At 40.5% G+C, this 26670-nt stretch overlaps 1 protein-coding gene across 17 annotated transcripts in view; it reads left to right on the forward strand.

Annotated features, from left to right (window-relative positions):
- The window catches only part of PTPRT (protein tyrosine phosphatase receptor type T), a 605850-nt gene that overhangs the window by 540475 nt on the left and 38705 nt on the right, over nucleotides 1-26670 (forward strand). For 9 of the 17 annotated variants that reach the window (XM_083746111.1, XM_083746121.1, XM_083746124.1 and 6 more), the window contains 4 exons: nucleotides 4565-4642; nucleotides 4853-4888; nucleotides 15527-15714; nucleotides 22999-23086. In XM_083746111.1, coding sequence (XP_083602237.1) covers nucleotides 4565-4642; nucleotides 4853-4888; nucleotides 15527-15714; nucleotides 22999-23086 — 390 coding nt within the window. The remainder of the gene's footprint in view (nucleotides 1-4564; nucleotides 4643-4852; nucleotides 4889-15526; nucleotides 15715-22998; nucleotides 23087-26670) is intronic. The other 8 variants (XM_083746115.1, XM_083746116.1, XM_083746118.1 and 5 more) reach the window with 3 other exon arrangements.

Here is a 26670-nt window from a genome sequence, read left to right on the forward strand (position 1 = left end):
AACTTAGATGGGAACAATAAGGGCAAAGATGATGAGTGCAGAAAAAAGTTCCTTATGAGTATTATTAGAGCTGACACTGAAGTTCACCAGTTGTGAAATTCAGGTTGAATACATAACTCCTGCAGTAGCTAAAGCTTTCCTCCAGATCCTGAAAGCCTCAGCAAAAGCTGCAAGACTTTCAGCATATTTGCTCCACAAAAATCAGTTGATTACATTCACTGTACTGTGTATAGAACAAGAGAAAGGATGTGATTGTTCTATTTGTGTAGAATAGTAAACCCTTGTAAGTTTGGGGGCAAAACAACACAGTGGTGGTTCATGAAGGGGTTCCCTCCTCCCAATTGTGGTGGGGCTGAACTTGGGTGGGGATGGGACAATGTAGGAGTAGCAAACCTTGGGGAGCTTCAGAGTTGGAGGTGGTGTCTCTGCAGATGTGGGCATACTGGTGGGGCTGCTGCCACCAGCCTGGAAGTCCATCAACCTTGCTGCTTCACCCTACCTGATCCCTGTCTAAATAAGCACAACACGATCACTGCTGGGAACACACTACTGCTTCCATATGCACACAAACCCTCACAAGCCACTGCTGTGTTGCTTTGGAAGCACTGGCAAACCCATTCTTATATATTAGAATTCAGCGTTTTAAGGTCTGTATGACACAGTGTGCTATCACTTTGGGTTATATCCAATGTAGTGGTAAAGTAAGCATCCTTTCAGTGACAGAATTTCTGCTTGTGCCACTGGACTTTTTCTCCCTTCTCCCCTTGCATGTCCCCTAAATCTGTTCTGCGTTTTCCCCCAACCCTCCCTAGGAGATTTGGGGAGGGGGGAGGGCAAGAAGAGGAGGAAAGTACCATTGTGCAAGCAGAAACCCTTGCACTAATGAGATGAGGAAGTTGAGTACTTCCCTTTGCCTTAGCAATCTGAAACTGTATTTATTGAGGCACTTTTGTTTTGTTTAATAATAATTGAACAATTAAGAATAATTAATGATGATGATTTTAGAAAAAGAGGTTTCCATCTGGAAACCCTGAAAGTCCAAAACCTTGAGAACAGAGTCTTGTGTAAGGATGTGTGTGTGTGTGTGTGTGTGTGTGTGTGAGAGAGAGAGAGAGAGAGAGAGAGAGAGAGAGAGAGAGAGAGAGATAGTTTACTTGATTCTAGCTGCTCTTTGTCAGCTCAGTTACTAGCAGAGTTTTAGCCCTGGCTCAGGACTTCCAAAGAAAATCCAACTTCTGGATTTGACTTAGCAGAACAAGGAATAAACTTCTCCATGGAGATCCAAAGCATCTCTTGGTATCTTATTCTGGCTTGTCTTCCTTCTGAATCTCCTATTGCCTGCATAACTGCCAGGGCCACTTGGAATCAGAGGCAAATGGTGTGCTCCAGGGTGGGCACAGGTTAAAACAATGACAAGCTCGAAGAGCCAGGTGCAGGCACTATAGACCACATCAGGCCAATGATTAGGTTACAGGGAAGATAAAAAAGTGCAGAATGGGCAGAGGCAGGAGGCATTGGCCAAGAGAGTCAGGCTCTGGAAGGCTGGAGAGGTGATGCAAGGCACAAGATTGTGTGACTACTCAAACAACAAATTGCTTAGATTTGGGATGCAAAGGTTAAGAGAGTTTTTACACAAAGCCAACAAGACTTCTGAGTCTTCTGGGCTGGGAACAGCAAGGCCTTCAAACTGTCCTGGTGTCTGCAATAGCAATAGGAAATCTAGCCTTTGTTCTAAGATTTACTAGTTTATTTTTCATTGCCAGTTAAAGTCACAAGAGTCACTTGCATTCACTGGATAATTCAGCGTGATGCTGCCTGTGGTGCTGTAGAACTGGGTTCACTAGTGAATTTTAGGGTTTCCTATAGAACTTGTTCGGGGGATGTGGGTGGCACTGTGGTATAAACCACAAAGCCTGGGGCTTGCCGATCAGAAGGTCGGTGGTTCGAATCCCTGTGACAGAGTGAGCTCCCATTGCTCGGTCCCTGCTCCTGCCAACCTAGCAGTTTGAAAGCACATCCCGGCGGGATGGTAAACGGCGTTTCCATGGACTGCTCTGGTTCACCAGAAGCAGTTTAGTCATGCTGGCCACATGACCCGGAAGCTGTACACCAGCTCCCTTGGCCAGTAAAGCAAGATGAGCACCACAATCCCAGAGTCGTCCGTGAATGGACCTAACAGTCAGGGGTCCCTTTACCTTTTTTATAGAACTTGTGCAGTAAGAGCACTAGCAGGTCAAAATAATCCCAGTCTTGGTATTTTAAAAAACTAATTTGCATTCTTAGTATAATTATTTAGGAATGTTGTTGGACTCCAACTCCCATTAGCCCCAACCAGCATTTATGGAATCTGAAGGCCAACAGCATCTGAAAGGCTGCAGGTTAGCCATCTCTACTTTAGGCATGGTTTTTAAAGACTCATGTGTTCATCGATACATATCCAAAGAGCCAGTCTATCAAATGCCTATATGCTTAGTAGTATACACTTCCTTTTCTTAAGGAAAGACTTTGCCTCCATAAGAGATTTGTACAACATGTGAGTTAGGTGCATTAAATGCCATCAGTGAAATCTTACGCAGTACAGTTCCCTTGTTATAAACAACCTTGTTAACAGTAGAGTCTACTGGCACACTAGCACTTTGTTCAGTTTCCCATGGGACAATACTTTGGAAAATTGCTTGACCTGCTTTTTTTTAAGTGTAATAGAAATATCTGTAGGCTTGATACAACTCCACCTGGAGTCTGTTAGAATAGCACTGTTCGCCCCATGGAGTAATTCTGATGAGCTTTTATTCATTTGTAAATAATGTTTACTCTGGAGAGCTAGAAATTGCTTCTGAAATTGCTTTGATGTATATTGGATTTTATCTACTTTTATATGGTATTATGGAACAATTATTTCTATTTTATCTATTGACATCTCTCTTTTTAATGTACTGTGGGTTTTTTGCATTAACTCATTTCCCATCATAGTGAAGGTGAAGACAAATATATAATTGTAACACTGGAAACAAATGTGAAAGGACTGCAAACCACATTTTCTGAGACCAGAGTACCATAAATCCTTAAATATTGGCTGGCCCATGTAAAGCCAGCTTCCAAGACATATTGAAATGTAAAAGTGTTGCAAATACTATGATTTTGACTCGATTAAAAAGCTTGAAGATTGAAGGAAGACATCTTAAATCTAGAGACAGGGTGGGTTTCTTGTTTGAATACCCACCCCCTGCCTCCAATTGTGGGGGTACCTCTCTTCCTGTACAAAGCTAACATGTACAAAGCTGAATTTGATCTCACCACACCACATTTATAACAACACTCATATCAGCATTTTGCACTAGCCAAAGTCTGTGAATTCTCTTCAAGGGCAGTCCCACATAAAGCACATTACATCAGTTGATCCTTAAGGGTTTGTAGAAATAAACGTTCTTTGGAAGTCAAATGTCTGATGGGGCTTCTGCGGCTTCCGATTGGCTGCAGGAGCTTCCTACAGCCAATTAGAAGCCGTGCTTTGGAAGTCGAACATTTCGGAAATCAAATGGACTTCTGGAACAGATTCTGTTTGACTTCTGAGGTATGACTCTAATGTGTGTACATGTAGTTCCTGGGAAATGGAATCAGTTGACGTCAGGTATCAGCCAAGGTGCAAGAAGGATGAGACAAAGTTGGCTTGGTAGTGCCTTGGAATATGCTAGTAAAACTGACTCATAAGAAGGGGAAGAAACTAGCTTGATGAAAATGAAGAGGAGACTGTTGCAGCTATAGAGAGCATTGACCACTAGGGATATCAGATTCCAATAACAACAGAAAAGGGAGCAGAAATTGCAGGTGTTTGCTTATTCATCCCATGTCCATCCCTACTGCCCACTCCAGTCTCAGTATCCAGAAAAGTTAACTTCAAATTCTCATATAATTTCAAGCCAACTTGTGCTGTCAAGAACCATCTGTTTGAGGGTCAGGCTTCTGTTGCACCTGCTAATTTCCTTCCAATTTGTGCTTTTTGTGTACATATTTAACATTCTTCACCTCATCAACCCACACCCATGAACCTGTTTAAAAGAGAACTCCCTAATTTTTATTTTGCGAAAGTTGTGATACTGCACATTGATAATACTGATAGACATGGCTGGAAGTCCACCTCCATTAACATGTTTTAGTCCAATGCAATTCAGATAACTTGTGTTGTTCTTGTGGGTTCCAAACCTCAACTATGGATTTATGCTTCCATATTCTTATTTTGCAGTCTTCTCCAAGTGTATGTGTGGTGTTTGGGAAGGAGGAACATATGTAGCTTAGCAGGAGTGCCCTGTATGTGTTATGTTGCTTTTCTCTGCTGTATATGAGCAGTTCTAGGGTTTTGGGCACCCATTTTATTCGTGTATTTTTATTTATTTTTTAAATACCATCTATTGGTGGTATTAGAAGACTATGTTTGCTTCTAGGCAGTTTAATTATGTCACATCCAGTGAATTAAATGCTACTCTGTTCTCTAAGGAGCTTTTCTCTCTGTTCTGTTATCTTCCTCTATACATTTCTAAAGCTTCTTCCTTATGTCTTTCCTACCTAGCACCATCCTCTCCTTGTTCATTTTCTGTCCAAAGCAAAACCCTTCAGAGCAAATCTTTGTTGAATTCCTACTACTCAGGTACTTATGTAGACTTTATTCTTGATTGTGTGCTTTTGTGCCTTTCCCTGTAGATACATAAATATGGCAGTAAAGAACCAAGTCTTTGGGATGTTGGAAACAGCTAACTTTGTGTTTTTATTTTATTTTCCACATTATTTTTCTCCTGTTGACCTTCTGTTGGGTTCCATTGATCCGTGTTCTGTGCGCAAATGGAATTTCATCTCAAAGTATCATCAGACACTGTTCCATCGACCACACTGTTAGGTAAGAGGACTGTTATGATGCACAATAGCCTGTTGATGAGAAAACACATCCATTCTATCTGAAAATGACTCAATAGAATATTGGCAGACATGTTCCAAAACTGTTGTTTGTTTGAGGCGGCCCCCATTTTGGATGGTAAACTTCTCCTCATCGTCAACAAAATGTGTAACTAATTTTACCATATGCTCAGTGTCAAAACTCTGCCACCTTATCAGTCTCATTCCTTCAAAGGCTATGATGCAGTCTCAAATGATAATTAAACACACATACACACTCTCCAAAACAGCATTGTGGGGATGCTGTTTGAAAGTTGAAGGATTAGAATTGACCCCAAATATGAATTTGAGGGACCTTGATTTGGAAGAAATTGTTAGGAACATTTGTTCTGACTTCTACCAATATAGAAAGAAAAAGAAAAAATCATGAAAATGTGGCTCTCTGCTAAGCCCCCGAATGAAGAACATTTAAATCACATAATGGAATTCATTTCTTTTTTATTGATTCCCCTTTCAATAAAAAAAGATTGGATTATTCCTTTACTCTCAATTCTTGTCATTCTGTTTTTCATTTTTTAAGATTAGATATTTGTATGCTTAGGGATAAAAGGCTTAAAAATATGTTTGTCATTTTTGCACACCTAGTAGAGCAAATAAAATAGGTCGCGCCTGCAAAGCTGATGCACAGATGTTGTATGTCTGAAGATAAAACCCAGGACCCCTAATTTGTATAAATAGAGCATTGATTTTTTTTTAAAAAATAAATAAATAGTAATTTCCTCTATGGTGTATCAGACAGCAGCACATTGAGTGGTTCCAGAGGCTGAGTATTGCTGTAGGCAGAAACATAACACAAGCAAGGTGCAACCATTTGTGCATTAAAAATAATCCAAGGGATAGGGAAGTAATGAAGGAAGGGTAGGAGCCTCACAGACCCAGAGATTTGTGTGTGCATGCCTTGTCTGCAACCGTAGGATATTTGAGCAACTTCTCTGGAATATAAAGGACTTTGATATACACTTTAATTCACAGGACTTATCCTCATACCAGAGGAATTGGAGGTGGATGCAATTTTCACTGACCCCTCCTTTCCCTCAACGGCCCTCCCTGTAGCCAGTGAAAACATGATTTGGAGATTTTTTTCTATGGGCTATAGAAAGAAGGGGAAATCAGTGAAAATCACTGTCCCACATGCCCCAGAAGAGAACCTCCATTGAATCAATCACTAGTTATGATGGCCGTGCTCTACCTCCACATTTGGAAGTGATTGCTCTTGTGCTCAGGTACTGTTTGAGGGTTTCACACAGATATCTGGTTGGCCACTGTGAGAACAGGATGCTGGACTACATGGGCCATTGGCCTGATCCAGTAGGTTCTTCTTTTATTTCTATAATCCTGATTCTCTCCCTCAAATGGAAGGAGACTTGGAGGAGCAAGTCTGGATCCAACCCACAATGATTTTTTCCAGCCACAAATGGTTTTCCGAGAAGATAAGAACATGCTTGCTCATAAACCACATTTTCTTGTGAAATCAGCCACAACTGGAAGCTGGGCCAACCTGATCTGAGCCAAACATGAACAAACAAAACATCACAACATTCTTTTTTTTTTTTAAGGACTTCTCCCATTTTTTTTATTTTTTTGTTTGTTTGATGATTTCAGACTGGAATATCCTGTGCAGAATAGATCTACTAAATTCTGTATCCTCCTTGAAAAAGAACAGTGGTTTGGAACACCTCTTGAGGAAAGTTGTACTTATCATATGTGTGAAAATAGTTGAGTTCTGCTCCTAGCCCACTGTAGGGTGTAGTGTTTGGGGGCCCCAGATACCAATGTGTAGTTTCAAAGTGGGTTTTGAGTGGTCAAAGGTTTATTAGTATCCACAAGAAAAAATAAATATTGTATGAGGCAGACAATAGATATTTTGAGCAAAAATTATTTCCTATCCCTGTTGATGGCTTACCTGATGGCTCACCTCCATCTGTAGCAACCTCTTAGCACAGCTCTTTGGACGGTGAAAATGGGAAGCATTCCATCATTATGCCAAAGCTGCAGGAACAAAAATCTGTTTAAGGTCCAGGAGCCGACTAACAATCACAAGTTCCCTCTCAGCTCTGCTTCCCAGTCCAACAATTGAAGGCCACGAGTGACACTTTCTGTGGCCTCAGCAGGGCACCACTGTTGTTTGTGAGCCACATGCTACTCATTCATTCATAAATATGTACCTGCCTCCCCTGGGTCCCAGGCCCGTCTCCATTTATGTAGGACCCAGGACTTAAGTTTCTTTGCTTAAAGTTGGCGTTATTTATAAAATTCCAAGATCATGAAACTGAAATTCTAAGCCAGCAAATGTTATTTCTTTTAGAAAACATTGTGCATTATAGACAGCACACCATAGTGTTGTATATTAACTCCACCATAGATGTCTGTGATGTTGCTTTACCACACTCCATAGTCATGTTCCTGTTTCTTGACAATCTGTCCATAATTTTGTATGTTGCATAGTTATTTAATATATTGTAAACTTTTGGGAATTATTGGTATAACTGGAGGTGGACTGAGCAGTGTAATTCTGTCCCATTTTAGTTTCACTAACACTTTGTCATAGGCCCATTCAGGTCCCAGAATATTTTGAAACAACACATGAAAAAAATGCATTTAAATTATACTCATCTTGTACAAATCGAATTTGCAATTTTCATGTGATATAAGCACATTTCAGATATATATATTTTTAAAAAATAACTGCTTTGTTTTTGACAAGCAGTCAAAGCGAGAATGGTTTTGGTTCCATTCTAGAGAGAATATGCAAAGCAATTGATAAAGATGGGTGAGCTCTTTCTTGTTTACATCTGACTCAACCTAAATGATTAAAGGGCTTTCCTTCCTAAAAAAAAAAGCTCAACAATGTTGACCTGAACCCCCAGGTCTGGGGGTAGATCACTGCCAGTTTTTATTCTGTGAGTAGATTGCAGTCTCTTGGGAGTTGTCCACCCCTGAAATAGATCTAGGATAATTTCCTGAGCCAAAGTAAGTCTTGGAAAATGACCTCCTTCCACACCAACCTTTGGGGTTCCCAAAACACAATCACTCTCAGGCTCCTATTTCCCATAACATATTTTTCCCCTGTCTTATTACTTAACCAGCCAGTGGTGATGAGAGTTGTGACAGCATGAGTAGATAAATGGGTACCACTGCAGCAGGAAGGTAAACGACGTTTCCATGCATTCCATGCAGTTTAGTCATGCTGGCCACATGACCCATAAAACTGTCTGTGGACAAACACCAACTTGCTTGGTCTAAAAAGTGGTGAGCACCACACCCCATAGTCGCCTTTGACTTGACTTAACCATCCAGGGGTCCTTTACCTTTTTACCTTTACCTTGCCTCATCCTCCCTCAATGCTGCTGGCCAGATAATTAAATAGAAAGTAGAATGGTGCTTTTCAGAGTGGGGAATTGGCAGATGAGGTTGGCAGGGCAGTCAGAACTTCTCTGGCTTGATTTTAATCCAAGATGCAGGTGGGCAGAAGGTGCCTTGTAAAGCTCTTCTCTTCTTGGGATGTGAACATTTATGTGTTCCCAAGGTTCTCTTCTGTGACACCACCTTCAGAGAACTTCACTTGAAGCTCTACTCATAAATTCACAATACACATGAACAAATACATAGGTGAACAAATAATGAACAAACAGGTGAAAAACAGCTGCATTTTTTAGTCTCCTAGCAAGTACTGCTATATGCATCTAAACAGCTGAAAAGACAAAGTTGATGATGGTGTGTTATAACTGAGTTTCAGCATCATTTACTTGATCTGAAGATTAGATTATTTTATAGTGGTTTTTTTTTTTTAAAAAAAAGTGGAAGTTTAAAAACTGACAACTCAATCCATGATACATTAGCTGCCATGCTGCAGTCTATTCCAGAGTTTATGCAGGGACAGCATCCTAACTTCATCTGCAATGAAAAAGATCCACTGAGATGTCAAGGCAAAGTGATTGATGAACCACTTTAACAATATTCCACTATACAATTTTGACTCATTTTGAGGAATTTAGTAGATAATGATGGGTATGATACAAGGGAAGTCCTGCAAAGGGGGGGGGGTAGGGCAAAATTGGTATTTATTTATTTATAATAAAAGGGTGGCCTATTTATAGTTTTCAGATATTCATACAATGCCAGAAATGAGAGAGGTGGACCAGTTGATTACCATAGCCAATACAGATATGACAGAAAGCAGGGAGTTAATTACATAGGCTATACTATTGGAGGGGGGGGGGAATCTCACTATAAGAAGAGTTCATCAGTGGAAGAAGCTTCTGAAGTAAACTATGGACTCTCTTCCATTTGAACGTTCAAGACAAGATTTGACATTGAATAGACAATCTGTTTTTGGTTTTTTTAGAAATAGACATATTCATGTGGAAAAGACATATTTTAAATGGTGAAATATAAATAATATTTTGGTATGAACTGCTTTCATTTTAAAATAGCCATCCAAAATAATGTCTTAAGGCATTACTTAGACATCTTGAAATTCTCCACCCCATTTTGTGAGCAGGGAAACTGAAGGTACCATTTGACTCAAATTTTCTCTCTGTGTATGTGTGGAGATAAGTTATCCTACAGTTTCGCATAGTTGGGACTTACCATTTGAAGTGGCAATATTACAGCTTCTTTTCTTCTATGTTGCCATTGTCAGTGGCAGCAGCAACATCTGTGTTGACAGACTAAACCTCCATTTTGCATCACCCCCAATGCAAATGACATTCTGGGGCAGTGTGAGAAAAAAATGGCAGCTGCCACACGCATACACATGAAGGTTGAGACCAGATAATATTCTGCAAAGTTGCCTTCTTTTTCTAGGGGGGTGGGGTTTGGGAATTTTCTGAGAAATGTCAGTCCAGCTAAATAATTCTTACTTTGCTCCTAGGAGTAGGATCCAATGATTTTCTACTTAGGTTGATGGCTCAAGATTTTACCATTGGCACCAGATCCCCACAGGATATAAATGTTGTACCGATGCCTGTGTTCACACTATTAAAATGTTTGCCAGCATGGTGCCTGTGGGAACCAGTGTGTCAACCAGTGTCTCCGTTAAAAATGGTTTGCTTACAAATGCTTCAAAGGTCAGATTCATGTACTTTTCCATAAAGCAGCAATAAAAGACAGGCAGTATTACTAAGGTTGCAACATGTTAAGAGTTTCTAAATTACTTGTATAGACACAAAAATTGTTTGCTTAAGCTTGGAGCATCCATCTTAGACCTCCTTACTGGTAGGGTTCACAGGATGGAAGCATGGAAAGTGGGAGTTTGGTAGCCCTTCCTCCCAAGGTGAGGGGGTGTGTGACCTGGCTAAGCCTGGCAGGACAGCTTACTCTATGGTCTTAACCCCTTCATGCATTAATTAGAGTTAAGCATGTTAGTTATATGATGCTGGAGTGGCATGTAATTTCTTTCTCTGACCAGCAGCCTCAGTGTCAGAAGCTAATGGTTGATCCACTGGGCTTTTTGTATGAACCCTGAAGTGTCTGGCACACATTTTTTTTAAAGCACATGCTTAGTTGTGTATGATAGTTTTTCACTTTGGGCCATGTTTATGTTTTATTAGCATATCTCCTTGAAACAAGTCATTTGTCATATCATAACCTAGACGCGCATGAAAACAAATAAAACCTGTAAGCCAATTTTGCAAGTGTTTCCATTACCACTGGGGTAATGCAGAGAGTGATATTAGCCATTCTGGAGCCATCCTTAGGAGATGTCAAATAAATGACAACCCTTTACTCCAGGAAGTGAGATTGGATGTGTGTGTAATTAAATCCATTGCAGACACCAGCCCAAAAATAATTTATTTTGTGCAAAGGATGTCTTATCATGTTACACACTTGCCAAGGCTAACCGAATAAAAATATAAATGGATATGATAGCCTTATCATGTCAAAATCAGAGAGTCTGTGGATATTAAAGGAAGAGTTTTGAAACAAAACTTTGTTTTTTGTATTCAGGGCACACTCCATTGTGGTAGTGCTTGAGATGTTTCCAGCAGAGCTTGGCCTTATCGTTGACAGGCTTCCTCTCCCCCCACTCTCCCATCCTATTCTCATTTTACCAGATTAGTAGTACGGATAGAAGAAAGAAATATTTGGATTATTTTATTCCCTGCTAACTGTGCAGGTTTCCCCCTCCATTTTATTGTGAAGAAATATTAAAAACAGTAAATGAAACAGTTTGAAACAGTAAATGATTAGCTATGATGGGAAGATCAAGATATATGTTAGTGTGTTTTACATCAGGAATAGCTAATCCCCCTTTTGAGAATCCTGATCTGGCCCACCAAGCAAAATTTCATGGCCCCCTAAGACTCCTCTGATTTTGGCAGCAGTAGTGGAAATGGGAGGGAATAAATATAATAATAATAATAATAATAATAATAATAATAATAATTTCCCATCCTTCCTTCCTTGCAAAGGAACCAGGGCATCAAACACACAATCATATCAATCAATTCCAATATAGATGCAGACTGGGAAAGATCTCTACAGAAAAGACATTCTGGAAGAGGAAGGTCTTCAGTAGGCACCAAAAAGACAACAGGGATGGCACCTTCCCAATATTTAGCAGGAGGAGAGGTGCTAACAGATCAAAGGCCCAATTTCCATATAGTGCAAAATGGGCCTCCTGATAAGATGGTATTTGCAGGAGGCCCTCACCTACTGAGTGCACTAATCAGTTGAGTATATAAGACAACACTAGGGTGGGATGTAAATTGCCCCCTCGCTGCTCATCCAATTGATTGGATGAGCAGAAAGGGGGTGATATCTGATTTGTTGGATCAGCTGTGGAGGTGTGGCTGCCTGCCTGTGTATTTATGGTGGTCACACCCATTTTTTGCCTTTCCCATAACTGGTATGGGCCCCTTTGGGGGTTGGCCAAGGTTGAAAAAAGGGCCTCAGGCCAAAAAAGGGTTAGCTACTCCTGTTTTGCATTATTGGTCATATTACAGCACCTTGTTGTTTGCCTCTGTCTGTTCTGGGAGACAATGGGAGTGTTTGCCTTTGGGAGCAAGGTCAAACCATTGGAAAGTTACTAGTGTCTGCTGTGACTGTAGAGACCGATATGGGCAAGACATGTTTTATTGCAAGTGAGGCAGATGAAGGTGTTCCGTTTCACTGTTAACAGATGCACCATGGTGTTTCTTCTCTCTGCGTTCCTCCTCTTCCTCTGGTCCCTGCTGCAGACACGCTGTCTGTCAGCACACTTCTCCTGTATTGAATACATATAGTTAAGAAGTAGACAGCATGTTGCTTTTATAGATCAACCCTATGGTCTGCTGTGCAACTAAAAAAGCTGATTGGATTTGGTGTAATAACAGATACACAAGTACAGTACTGTATTGTATAAGAGGAACAATGTTCTTGCATTTATGTGACTCAGTGCTGTTCTCGTGCACCATAAAAGGTGCTGAAGGAATCGTATGGGAGAGGGTGGGGTGGGGATGGCTGAGCAGGGCCAGCCCAAGGCAGGTTGACACCTGAAGCAAACCATAAAATGGTGCCTCTCATCCCTGCCAGGGAAGAAGGGGTGAGTGAAGATCTACATCAGAAACAGAGTGGGGGGAATAAGGATCTACATTGGGATTGGCTGCCACTGTAGAACCTGATTCCTTCCACATACATGTGCATCTCAGGGGAATGTACAAACTGTAGTAAAAACAGCCTCAAAAAGAACAGTTTAAAACAATATCCAAAATAACAGCAGACTGATTGTATTTTATTTTATTTTTTTTAAAAAAAACAAATAGACACCCAAGACAGATCCATCTGGGAAGGCTTTTTGGAACCAAAATGTCTGCAGTGGTTTTTCAAAAAGAAGAGGGGCAGCCACAAGAAAAGTCCTACACCGAGTTACTGCAGCTTCTGAGATCTAAAGTGATAGACCATAAATTTTTATCTGCAAAGGCTGTTCTTCTTAATTATTATCTTAAATTAGAAATAATAACTTCTTCTTCAGTTAGATATTGAATTGTTCATACAGGTATTGTAATCAGCACTTCTAAAATGTCCAGAACAGATTTTTTTTTTGTAGGGCTCAAGTGGCTCAAGTGGCTGCAGGCAGATTTGACAAAAGTCACCTTCCTGTTTTTTACCAGCTGGAATATCCCCTGAGTGGAATTCCATTCAAGAAATGGACTTGCAAGAGACACCAAAGTCTATTTCCAAGCTTCTATCTCCTGTTGGGTAGGATTCACTTAACATACCTGACCAGTGGAAGACCCTTTCCTCTCTCTGCACGCTCTCCACCCCCACTGACATTGGGGTGAGGGATCATGAAGACCCCTCCAGAACAGTGCATGGGGAAAGGAGAAGAGGGGTTGTTTCATCTGGGAAGCTGATATGCTTGTGACAAATGAACATACCACATAAAGCAATATTGAATTCCGCCCCTTCTTTCTGTACCATAAACCACCACTGCCATATACTTCAGCTGTTATATTTCCAACTATAGAACTGGAAAAGGAGGCTATCAAAAACAACAAAAAATAAAGCCCAGAATAGAATTCATTCTGAATATGGAAAATAATGATTACACCTGAATATGCTGAGCTGAGTAGCTTTGAGTTTAACTTCATGACAAATCCAAAGGCCTGAATGTGCTTTTATAGGCCAGCTCATTACTTTTTGTTTTGTTTCTTTGGTTGTGACTCCTTCTTGGAATGGAAACTTTTAATGTTTTTAAACTGTGGCTGATAGAAGATTAGGGTCCTTGGAGAATTCAGTTGTGCAACTGGGTTTGGATTCAACCTAATGGTAGCAAATTAAGCAGATTATGCAGCCTATTGCAAGTAGTTCACCATTTTTAAAGAAAATGGCCCCATTCTCTATTGCAAAGGGTTAATGGGGAACAGTAAAGATGCATTGGGAAAGTAAATCCAGCCCGGAGAACTAATAAGCCTTGAAAATACCCTCTGTTCAGAGTCCTCACATTATCATTAGTAATGGCATTAGGCGGGTTATTGTATAAATAAATGCTTAGCTTTGCTGTCTGGCTTCCCCCTAACACAAAAAATGGCTTTCTGCAAGCTTGCGAATATTTGTGTTTCATGTCTAATTAATACGCTTACATTGATGAAATGTTGAACTTTGCGTTAATACTCAGTGCTGTATTCTATAGATGCAGATTTCTTCATCAGGAGTTGCCGGGATTTTGGGGACAAAAAATAAAATAAAAATCAATCTATTTTCCTTTATCAATATCGGGAGGGGAACCTGTAGGGAAAGTGTTAAGCAATCCCTTTCTCTGCCGTGCTGCTTCAGTCAAATTTAGGGTCTGCTTTCTACCTCCCTGGCAGTTGCAGTAAACTGAAATCAAAAAATCATGAAGAAACTTAGGTGTCTCCTCCACATCACATTTAGTGTGACCCAAAAGCCCTGCCCCCATCATTATGTTGTACTTCATCTTCCTTAACTTCCCAATGACCCCAGAAAAACACCCTTCTTTCCCCATTGCAGGACTTAATAGAAATACAAAGGAATACAAAATACTACTGTACACTCGCGCGTACAAACATCCCAGTCACAAAATTTGGGATTTGCAATAAAGAATTCTAGTTAACTTCTCCGTCATTTCCTATCTCCTGCCCAGTCCCCATTCAAAATGCAAAATATCAAACTATGTTCCATGGTCTGAGAAGCTATATAAGGAATTATGGCAGGCACATCACCTAAGTTGATTCTGCTATTGGAGGAAAAGTGCAGAATACGTTCCAGTACATGCAGAGTATGAGAACTAGTACAGCATAAAGCATCCCTGAACCCCTTAAAGGAGTGTTTAACTTAGGGTGGGGAAATTCTGATCCTCTGGAGGTTGCTGGACTACAAAGACTATAATCCTTGTCCATTGGCCAAACTGGCAAAGGCTGAAGGGAACTGGAGTTCAGCTGGAGGGCCACATGTTTCCATCTCTGATCTGATGCTAAATCAGTACAGATGAGCAACAAAGAGAATTTGCACGCATACAGCCCCTGCCTTCTAGCTCTCCTGCTAGGGTTCCCATCTCTTATCCTGAAGCAGAACCTGTTGCTTTCACATGTCCAAGGCATGGAACCATTGCATAACAGAGCATTTCAGGTTTCCCTGCCATGATACTGCACCTGCCTGTTCTTCACTCTCTCCTTCCTGTCTACCTACTGAAAAGTGGCATTGGAGTCCTGCTTGGCAAGGGATAAAGGTAGGAGAACTGACCAGAGGCAGGATATGCCCTTTCTGTATAGTCTTTCTGCCCTCAAGCTGCAAAAGCAACAAGCAGGACAAGAGACGGGGACCTTATCGAATGTGATTAGGTAGCATGAAAGAAATTCCGGTTTCTTATGTAATGTGCATCAAATAACCATACTTCCTCCTCCTGTTGTTGTCACCGTTGGGTAATTTGCTGCTTCTGTGTTTTCTTCATTCCCTGTCACACAAAATCCAGCATGTGTGTGCATTAGCTTTGGGGGGAGGGATGGCTCTGGGCAGGTACAGTTTCCTACTGTTCTTCATTTCAGCCATGGGAGGGAGGGGAATTAACCTCGGGGCGGAAGACAACAAATAAATAACAGCTGGGTGAAAGTTTGTTTTGCCTCCCTATTTTTTAAAACAGACAGTAGCCATGGGGAGATGACTCAGCCGACACTGACAATCCAGACCCATCCCTATCGAAGCTGCGACCCGGTGGAAATGTCCTACCCCAGGGGACAGTTCCAGCCAGCAATCCGAGTGGCCGACTTGTTGCAGCACATCACTCAGATGAAACGGGGACAGGGCTATGGCTTTAAAGAGGAGTATGAGGTGAGAGCAACATTCACTCACTTGAATGCCGAGCTAAAGAATGAAAATTAAGGCTATTGTCAAATCAGAACAAGTTCTCTTGAGAAGCGTCTCAATAGCTTAAGTGGCTTATTTTATATGCTAACCAGAATGCCTTCCCCCTGTTTGCTCCTGCCTCCTTGTCTTGAGTCCTCTTTCTGTTATATGCAGTGGCCATCATCCCCGATGTTTCTGCCCCAGTCCACTGATGTGGGGAAAGGGCTTGGCTTTTGCCATAAAGGCTTTCCAGTAGCCACACGTATGGAAAAAGACGTGGCAAAGCTTTCTCTTTTCATTGAAACTCTCATACAGCAGAGCATACTGGGTTAGGGATCATGGTGGTAGTCACCTTATCTCTTGTATAAACTCCACCAAACCATAATATGGTGTAGTATAGGTGCAAACCAAAGACTCACTGTTTTGAGTTTATTGTTAGTTGAACTGCTCAGAGTTTGTTCGCACAGCAGCCTTTGGACCAGCATCCATATGATGAGAAGCCTCCAGGTGGCTGTAGTGTCTAGTCCTACTGACAGCTCTCTCTGGCAGAGAAGAGCACACAGCTCCCTTCATCATCACTTTCTGCCGACAGGACCAGGTGCTGCTGGAGGGTAAGCAGATGGATGACAGACCTGACAGTGTTGGTAAGAGGCTTTCCACAGGTGACAACCAGCTGTCAGAAGAACTGCTAGCTGGTACAGCCACCCAGAGGCTTCTGGCTCTATGAAGGTTTGTTCAGAGACTGTTTTGCGAACTAACGATTCCTGAAAGTCTAGTCATTTCTGTCCCACTGCCCCCAGGAGTGTGTAAAGGTAGGTGGACTGGGAAATGGAGCAGTATTTCCGGATTTGGGGTGCCACACCAACCATATCACATTTGAAGAAACACAGAGCTACATTGCACTGGGGAAATATTTTTTGGGTGCCAGAGAGATCAGCTGATGAAAATTATATTCCAAAATGTATGGAGGAGACCACGTTGGCTGCCCTGCCTTAATCCCCAGCTCCTTTCACATATGAAGTGATGAAATACAAGTTTGCAATTTAGGGAGGGGATTTGCTGATGGCATGGTGAGCAACTGGAGTGCATTTAAACAAGACACTCCTGGCTATCTCAGGTCTGGCATCAGACCTGGCACCTGTCCACTGGCAGCCCCATCAGGCTCCACTGGTGCTGACACCAGCCCTGGTCTTGCATGCTTACCTTGTGGTATGAGATGATCAATTTAATTCCCCATTACTTTCCTAATGGAGCATTTGAGGACATTGTGAGAAATTAAAAATGCAGCCTCTGAGCATTCTGGGAAATTAAAGTGGCTGCCCATTACCGCTGCTGCCAGAGGGCTTTCTCAGACTTGAAGCTGCCCCTGGCTATCTATATATTTATGTCTCTCTACCCTTCATCAATGGATGAGTTTTCAGACTGTTGCCAAACAAGACACTGAGAGGCAGGAAGGCTGCTTCTGCCTGGGTCGGTGTGTGCTGCTAGAGCCTTGTTGCTGCAATTAAACTGTTATTGTCTTTGGCAGAAGTATTGAATCCCCATAATCAACATCTGATAGATGTGGTATAGCAGCTGTGATCAAATGCCAGCCTGGGAGATGGCTGGAAATATTTTCTCTTGGCTGCCTTTGTTCCTTAGTTGCGTATCGCCCAAGGCTTTGCAGAATTTCACCATGATCAAATGCAACGTGGGATGTTTGAATTTAGTTCTAAGTTTGGGCAAATCCAACCTTCAAGCGCCATGGAAAAACCACTGAATAGTTTATAGAAATGGCATTAGAGGCATGGAAGTGGCCTGGGACTGTATTGGAATAGTAATAGTGGAAAGGAGAGAAATAAGTGAGAACAAACTTTCCTGTGACTCGGCTCCACAGGCATTGGAGAGAAAACTGTAGCTGAATAGGTGTTGAGGTGCCTTGGGGTTATCTTAAATATGAGATAACCACACATATTTTTAGCTATCTACCTTGACACACTGTGGTCATCTATCATATAACATGTACAACCTTTACTGCCAGGTTGGGGAACCACAGGCCTAGGAACCAAATGCAGCCCAATAACTCTCTCTGTGTGGCTCTTGAGATACTCCCCTTTTCCCAGACCTGGCACCAGCCCTCCTTCACACCTTCCTTGAGTGTTTTTGCCTAACTAGACTGTGTCCTTAGACACTGAGAAAGCCTCTTGCTTGCTGGGATAGAGATGGGTATGAGTGTATGCAGAAGCTAGCCTACTGTAGAAAGCTAAACTTTACATTCCTTACTCTATGCACTTTTGTTCCTGGCCCTCGCTATTGGCATGTGGCCCCCAGAAAGTTGCGCAGAAGGGAATGCAGCTCTCAGACTGGAAGAGGTTCCCCAAACCCTGTTTACAACATGGGGGTGGGGTTTAGTCTCTCCTATCAATCTCCGTATAGCACATTGTGCTGAAACTGCTCTCCACTGTGATATTTGGTGGCCATTTCTAGTTTCCAACAAGCTGGGGACCAATATTTACAAACAAAATAAAATAAATGCTCATTCCATCCCATGCCAGTCTTACTGTCAGTGCAGACTTTCAGATGAACAAAGAGTGCTTGGCTCGATGAAGGATGCAAAGGGGAATTTTCTCTTGCAGCTCCTGGTTCCTTTGTGTGACAAGTGAATTGCATGTATGGTTCTTGAATTATGAAAGGACAGATGTTTGAAAAATTGTCTCAATGCTGAAGGGGCAGGTAAATCAGTGGCTACTGCAATAATACCATACAGTATCATTTATCTGAAGGGCTGGGATGTCATTGAAATCTATATCCTATTTCGAAGCTTGTGGACATGATTTTAAGGTACTTCCAGGGGTCAAACTGATGTGGTTCAGACCTTAAATTAAACTGTACTATCTTTAGATGTTGAGAAGAATTACTGTTAACCTCCATTTGTTCTTAAGGGAAAACAACTGTCACAAGTCATTGAGCAAGCGCATGTTCAGAGTCTGTACAATTGAATTAAAACTGGGCAGTTCCATTTTGTGGGATGGGGTAGAGGGAGTGAAAATATTGCAGCCTGGTAGAAGCAGCTGATGGAGAGGAGAGAAACTGAGTTCTGGTGAGTTCTGGTTGAAAAAAAGAGCCCTGTTTAAATCCATGCATCTTGTCTATCTGTCACAAAGCACTTACCTCTATCCTGTTTCATGGGATCACAAATGGATCAAGCCCTGAAAAAATAATGTGCTTTGTGTTTCACATTGGGGATGAAGCTGGATTCTGGGTCTGAAGAAGTCTGTAGTGATGAAGGAGATATTGAGCAATCATATGCTCATCTGTTTCGTCCACAGGAATGTGTACCTGTTTTCAGGTGGAATATAAACTACTAATATAAGGACTGCTTTTGGTCCATCATGTTTTTCAGCTTCAGTTCAGTGGGAATGCACTTTCTCCCATAAGATGACTGCACATTTTGGGATATACTTCCATAATGTGCCCAGTCATATAACTTAATTGTTTCGCTCACTGAAGGTGCTGACTCTAATTCTGCACACCTGATGTTTTATTTGTCCTGTAGAATATGTCCTTGTATGGCTGACTATGGGGCTCATAATTTCAAATTACCATACTTCAGCCAAGCTTGCATTGCAGCTTCTCTTTGAACAACAAACAAGAGCTGAAACATGGTTTTCATAATTTTACAATTACTGAACTAGTCTACCTAATTTGGTATAATATGGGGGTGGGGAATGTGACTAGAAGGTTGCTTCCATAATTTAATATTTATGGCAAAGTTCTGCACTTTCAAAGTGCTACATAAATAATCAGTAGGAATTTTTTTTTTTATTTTAGTTTAGATGGCATGATGCCATCCCAGATTCATGAAAGACAGAAGATTAATGACCTTATCTTTGATGTCCAGGAGCTGTATTTCAAAATGTGATGTATTCTAGCTTGGTGTCTGTCTCACATACAAATATACTTGGCCTTTTAAGATATATTTTTTGTCCTTTACCCTGTAAACAAGTTTCATAAATTACGACCTATTTAGTGACATTGTACCAAATAATTTTTCTATTATGAAAACGCTCTGTGAGTTGCCTTCATCAATCACTAACTCCATTAGACTTGCCTCCCTTCATTTCTATACATAGTCTTTCCCTTTCTCCCCCTCGCTCTTTCTCTTGAACAGTCTTTCATGCAAGCACACACACACAATTGATTTTAAACCATATCCCTTCCCCCAGATTTGAGAAGTAGTTTGGTAGATATCCTGGGAATCTTGCTCAAGGCTAAACTGAAGAAGACCCACTTTTGTGCTTTCCACATTTAGTTTTTATTTGTTTAAGGATATTTACATACTGCTTTTAAGGCAATCCTCAGCACAATTCCAATAATATTTCTGAATCTGGTTCTATGCATGCAGCAGAATACTGGGGTAAAGTCAAGACCTGGAAGAAGGGTCAGTGCCAATTAAAACTGGAGCTAGAACCACTTTTGAATGTTCTCCCATGTTAAAAAAGCCACGCCCCAAAATAAACACTTCCTTGCCAGAAGAATACTGGCATAGAAGGGGGAAAGGTTCAAGCCAGTCATCTAGCTGCTCTCTTTGTTTTCTACCTACAGGGAGAGATTTGGGGCGGGGAATGAGACCAGTGATAATGAAATTGGTGCCTGAAGGTCCCATAGAATGCCTACATTTTTCTGATGAATTTAGAATGCTAGTGAGATCATTGGTGGTACCACTATTGCTCTTAAAACTGGTTAATTGTTGCTAAAATTCTATTGTTAAGTTGACAACAGTTATGAAAGAAGTGCAGATTAGCCATACTTAGTCAGTGCTGGCAGTGATGTCTAAAAAATTCCTGATTTTATCTGTTTTGGATACATTATTTATTCCACTGCACTTTGCTATTTTTCTCATTGTAACAGGTTATTGTTCCATCTATATCAGTAGTCTGAATTTTTCAAGACAAGTTTACCAGTTATGTCATTGTGTTAAGTGCTTTAAAATGACAGCCATAGAGTGTGAAGAAAATTTGAAGAAAAGAATATAGATATAGACCGAGAAGTTTAATCCATCATTACTATAGTTGTTGAAATCTCAAATGGCATTTGATTTTATCCTGAGCTGTTTATATACAAATCAGTGGTTTTCAATCTTCTTTTCCCATGGGCCACTTCCAAATTACTGCAGGTCTTCGTGAACCACTTAATGGTTGTTGTTTTCCTGCCTGTTGTAGCAGTTGTGCTAACTCCAGGAGGATTTTTAATTGTATTTTTGCAGGCATATGACAGACCACCTTGTGGACCACTGATAGTCCATTGACTGCAGTTTAAGAACCCCTGGTGTAAATCATACTATAGCAGAAAGTTTTATACATTTGTATATCAGAGATTTGATTATATTTTTAGTGAACAGAAGGGGCATATGTTTTCTATACACACACACTGGATCTTTATATGCTGTTTTGATAAGATGCCTATTGATCAAAGCAATTAATAGCTGATAATAGCTGAATTGGGCATTTCTTTGGAAAAGTCACTTTTACCATCCTATGTATAATGCTTAGAAGGATTTTGTTTCTTCCTCATTTTTTTTCACATCAATAGCGCATGATGAGATCCCAAATGACTGCTACCATTCTCTGAGCAATCATTTGTAACTAGACTCTAATGTACAAATAACGCGTCATTTCTTCTCTATCTTTGATGATAGAAATGGGATCCCTAATTTATGTTTTTTGTGCTGCCCCCCTCCGCTCTAAAAATTCACCACTATTAAGCGGCACTTTCTTGGTGCAAGGAAATAGGTGTGTGATCAAAGATCTTCCCGTTTGCTGACACATTACTTCATACATGTGGAGATTTGAGCCAGAACTGCTTTTATTATCCTTCTCTGACACAAACAGAATCCATAGCGTATCCTGACATTATTTCCAGAGGGAACCATTTGTGAACTGTGGTTTGGCATGATTATAATATCATTTTTAGCACATTTCGCCACCATCAGCCAGCCCAAATGCAATGGCTAGCACTACAAGAAACAAAGAAGTGCAATTTCTGTTTTGGTTTTTTAAGCAAATTATCTGTTATTGAGCAGCAGGAAATGAGCTTTCCTACGAATGGGTATGTTATAAAGATAATTATTATTTGGGCGTAATTCTTGAACACAGAATAAGGTTTCAGAAACCATAAAAAGCGTCATCTTTAAAGCATGCCAAAGAAAACTGGGTTTATGAGTGGTGTGTGGGAGCTCCCCTTTACTATCTTCATCACAGGAAAAGGCCAAAATATGGTATCAGTTCTGTGAAATGGGAGAAGATCCTTCAGTGTTACTCAAGAGTATCATGGGCATTTCATCTTGATTAGACTTATTATCAGCCTACCATTCTCAACATGAAGGGGAGTTTGTATGGTTGCATTTTAATGAAAGCAAGCTAATTTTCACCTCCTGACCACATGGGTCAAAACATAATTATCATTTGGATTTTGCACTTCACCAGGTTTTCAGTACAGTTCTTGGCTCAAAAAAAGAAAAAAAAAGCCGAAATGTGTACAGTATTTAAAAAATTCATAATGGATTTCTTTTTGTACAGAGTGGCTTTTTAAAAAATAGATAAATCACTGATTAAGGTGGACATCAGAAAAGGAAGAATGCTAAGAATGTATCTTGTGCTCTTGTGATATAGACTTGGTGGGTTGATTTCATGTATTTCTTCAGCTGAAATTAAATGGAAGAAAAGTCGTAGCTCTCTAAATTAAAGGAGCCTTGATCTGAATTTAATCAGCACTTTGAATTGTGCTCACATTAGCAGGCATCACTATATACAGCTACAATGCAGTATATGGATATATTACATGCGACATTCAAATAGCTCACGAGTTTGAGAAACCTTTATGCCTTGTTTTATATTACAAAAACATTGCCTCTGTCCTCTGTCAATTTAAATATTTTACAAGGCAACTTGTATTTCTCAGAGGCAAAAGAGAAGCAATCTATGTCCCTGTGTTAGAGATGGTGCATTGAAAAAGAACCCAATGATTACAAAGCCAGAAGCAAAATGTTTCCCACTTGTTTTTAGTGCCATTTGCATTGGGAAAGCAATTGTAAGCCAGTTTAAGCCATAGGATGCTAATGGTCTCTTCATCATTTTCTTATTAAATGTGCCCTTTCCTTGAGAAAAACAGTTGACTTGGCTGGGTGTTAAATTGCATGCTGCCTTTCCCCCTACCCCTATTTCGTTATGTTAAAACACCTGAAGGCATTGGCCATTTCATATAAACACTCTGCTGTTGTTTATTTTGCAGGCTCTACCTGAGGGGCAGACAGCATCTTGGGATACAGCCAAAGAAGATGAAAACCGCAATAAGAATAGATATGGCAACATCATCTCCTGTAGGTGCAAATTCAAACTGAACTGAACTTCCTGTGTGTATCTGTAAACATCTAGCTGAGAGAGGGGGTATGTCTGTCAGCGTAACTGTGAAAAAGAATAAGAGCACAGAATTCTGAGCACTCTTAACCTTTCCCGTTTGATAATTTCATGCTCAAGTTTTTTTGTTGCCATTCTCACCCCTTTCCTCTCCACTTTTTCTCCCTTTATCTTTCTAATATTATGGGATTCTTATTTTTCTCAATGAACTGCAATCCCAAAGCCCTGTCCTTTCTTTCCCTTCCCAAATATAATAGGTTATGTATGAAAATGGGGGGGGGGTCTCAGGGCTGAAGGTTCTTCTTCTCTCCATGTAGAACATTTGAAGAGGGTTCTTCATGCGATCATCAGCTCTGTTTTTGATTTTGTTTTTTTGCTGGGTAAACAGACCTGCTGACTGCATTAAATAGCCCTCTGCATGTGCACAGGGCTGTCTTTACATATTCTAAAGATTTGGGAATATGTCCATCACCACAGGCTATGATTTCTCCTATGTGCTTTTGCAAAAGCCGTACAATATCTGAAAACAGCAGGGATAGGGGGAAATGTGCTTCTAGACGTCATTGGACTTCAGCTTGCACCATGCCTAGCTGGCGTAGTCAGTGATAATGGATGATGGGAATTTTGGTCTCAACACCCGGACAGTCACAGGTTCACAGACCTAGAAGAGTCTTTCATAACATGGGTTGTAACCAGCTTAGACACTGAACGAGCAGAACAACTTCCACTTGTGCAACTGAACTTTCCGTTCTTCTTCTCTGCCCCATATGCTCTCCACACACACACCCCATCTGCAAATCTGGAGAGAGGGGAGGAGAGGAAAAGCAAAATTTTGTGCAATGACTTCATTAAATACAACCCGAAGAAGAGTTGAAACTCAGTTGTGGCCTTGATTACAGAGAATTGTGGCTTTAGCCTAATGGTCAGAAGTTTGTGGGACACAGAACAATACTTGTTGTTTTTTCCTTCAGTGCTCCTATTTTCCTTCAATGCTCCTATTTTCAAGCCTTTTCCTGACCTTTAATTGACACAGATTCTTTCTTTGAACCAAAACCTGAAGCATTCATCTTCATGGCTTTACACGACAGGGAGCACCAAGGGGCTAAATGTACACATACTTTCTCATTTTATCTCCTTTCACCATTTGTTGGCATTATCCATACATATTGGAAGCTATTGCTTGTGACAAACACTTCTAGCTCCTGTGCTCTTCACTCCTAAAAGTGTCTGGGCCTTAAGGGACAGGTTTATCACCTCGCTTACAGATAAATGGCGAGCACAAAATCTCTAGGTACTAATCACATCGGCTACTTCGTCTTCCTTGCTGTGGATTCTGACTGAGGAAGCACGGGGCATCTGCAAATACCAGGTGGAACGTAATGATCCTCAAGCAATAAACTTAGGTGAATTCACCAGGGAGGTATCAAATCCAAGAAGAATTGAAAAGTTAAGAACTCGAAAGCAGCGAAAAGGAAACTTAGGCCAAGAGGAAAACTATTAGGTTCCCTCCTGTACTGGACTGCTGTGCCTTTCTTTTGTTGTTGTTTAGTCGTTTAGTTGTGTCCGACTAATGGAAATAATAATAATAATAATAATAATAATAATAATAATAATAATAATAATAATAATAATAATAATAATAATAATTTATACCCCGCCCTCCCCAGCCAAGGCTGGGCTCAGGGCGGCTAACAAGCAATAATAGAAACAGGAAAGGAGAATTCTACCTGGTGCAGCTTGCACCACACTTGCAAAATATATTTATTCCTACAGACTATTTGTTTTTCATGCTGAATTTGGTGACTCTAGTACTCAAGCCTTGTGTGTGGCATTGCCACACCCTCCAACACTTCTCTGATTAAAATAGGGACATCCCATTCCATAATGATAACTTTAATATTTATACTCCACACATCTTTCTGGGTTGCCCCAGCCACTCTGGGCAGCTTCCAACATATTTAAAAATTATAATAAAAAAATAAACATTTAAAAACTTCCATATACAGGATTGCCTTCAGATGGCATGGGGGTCAGATAACTCCATACCCTCCAACATTTCTCCGATGAAAATAGGGACATCCTAAGAAAAAGTAGGACATTCCAGGTTCACATCAGAAACTGGGACGGCTTCTCTAAATCAAGGATGTCCCTGGAAAATAGTAACACTTGGAGAGTCTGCATTACTAGCAGACTCAATCCTTAAATGGGACTGGTCCTATTCACATTGAGTTCCACATACTCACTGGAGCACAACATTGCTTTCAATTGCAGGATTTATCTGGCTTTCACAAAAGACACTTCCTCGCTCCCTTAATTATAAAACATTTCTATATAGCATTTACGTTTTTTAGCACTGCTGCAATGATTGATGATCCTGAGTTTGTGATCTCGAGAATTTGTTGTGCATGTGCAATGAGGCTTCCTATCAGCAGCACCACAACAACACACAGCTTCACAAGCAGCACCTGAAACTTCTCTAAAACACAGAAAATGCCCTCATAGCAAATTTCAAAAAAGCTAATAATAATAATAATTTTATTATTAATACCCCACCCATCTGGCTGGGTTTCCACTGAACAATCGGAATAACAAAAGGAACAACAATGATAACAACAATACTATTGCAGCTATTTGCAAGTTTGGATTAGTGGTACAGGGCTGAAGAGCGAAGTGGAAGATACACATATCTAGCAGTTGGTGTGATGATTGAACAGTCTTTTCACATGCGTCATTTTTCAGTATCTCAGCCTCTTTTCTGTTCCCGCTGTTCCACTGAAAGTCATCAGTTATTAATAATACATAAACGCCTTGCAGCCTTATGAAATATATGTATCTTCCCAACACCTTCCAAACAGATAGAAATATAAAATTTAAAAGATAAGTTATGCTGTTAGTCTTAACCAAGCATAGCCCACTAAAAATATGAATAAAATAAAAGGCCTCATTACCTTCTGAAGGTTGAGCTGTGGTCGTTTATATTTCTTGCTTTCGAAGCAAAGGGTTTTCCCGTGCCATTCACACTTTTGAGCAAAAGAACTCCCAACGGGAGATAAAACATTGTGAATGTTGCAATGTTCAGTCACTTGGCAACAAAATTAACCGCCCAGAACTGTTGAAAACCAAACAGGACACAAACATTTGAACATCTCCTTCATTGTCAGAATTATTTTCTAAGTTCAGGATAGCATCTTAAATAATCTCACAAATGTTTTCCCCAACTTTACAGATTTCCACTTGTCTCACCATAAAGCTACAGCTCTCCATCCATATATATATGCCTATTAACAATCTGTTTATCCATCCTGCCATTCTGATGCCTTCTTTCTCCCTTTCTATTCTCTTTTGTATCCCATCTTCTCCATAGTAGCACAGGAGCCAAAGTCTTTTTTTTTAATTAAAAAACCACTCTGCACACCACATCCTTGTAGATGTATGAACAAATGAGTTCTAATAATCAGCCTATGGAAAAAACCTGAAACCTAATAATTTTCATCTATCTTCATTGTGCTATGAATTACCTTCCCAGCTCTATATCTACCTCATTTAA

This window comes from Podarcis gaigeae, assembly GCF_964106915.1.
Source record: "Podarcis gaigeae genome assembly, chromosome: 6".
NCBI classification, from domain to species: Eukaryota; Metazoa; Chordata; class Lepidosauria; order Squamata; family Lacertidae; genus Podarcis; species Podarcis gaigeae.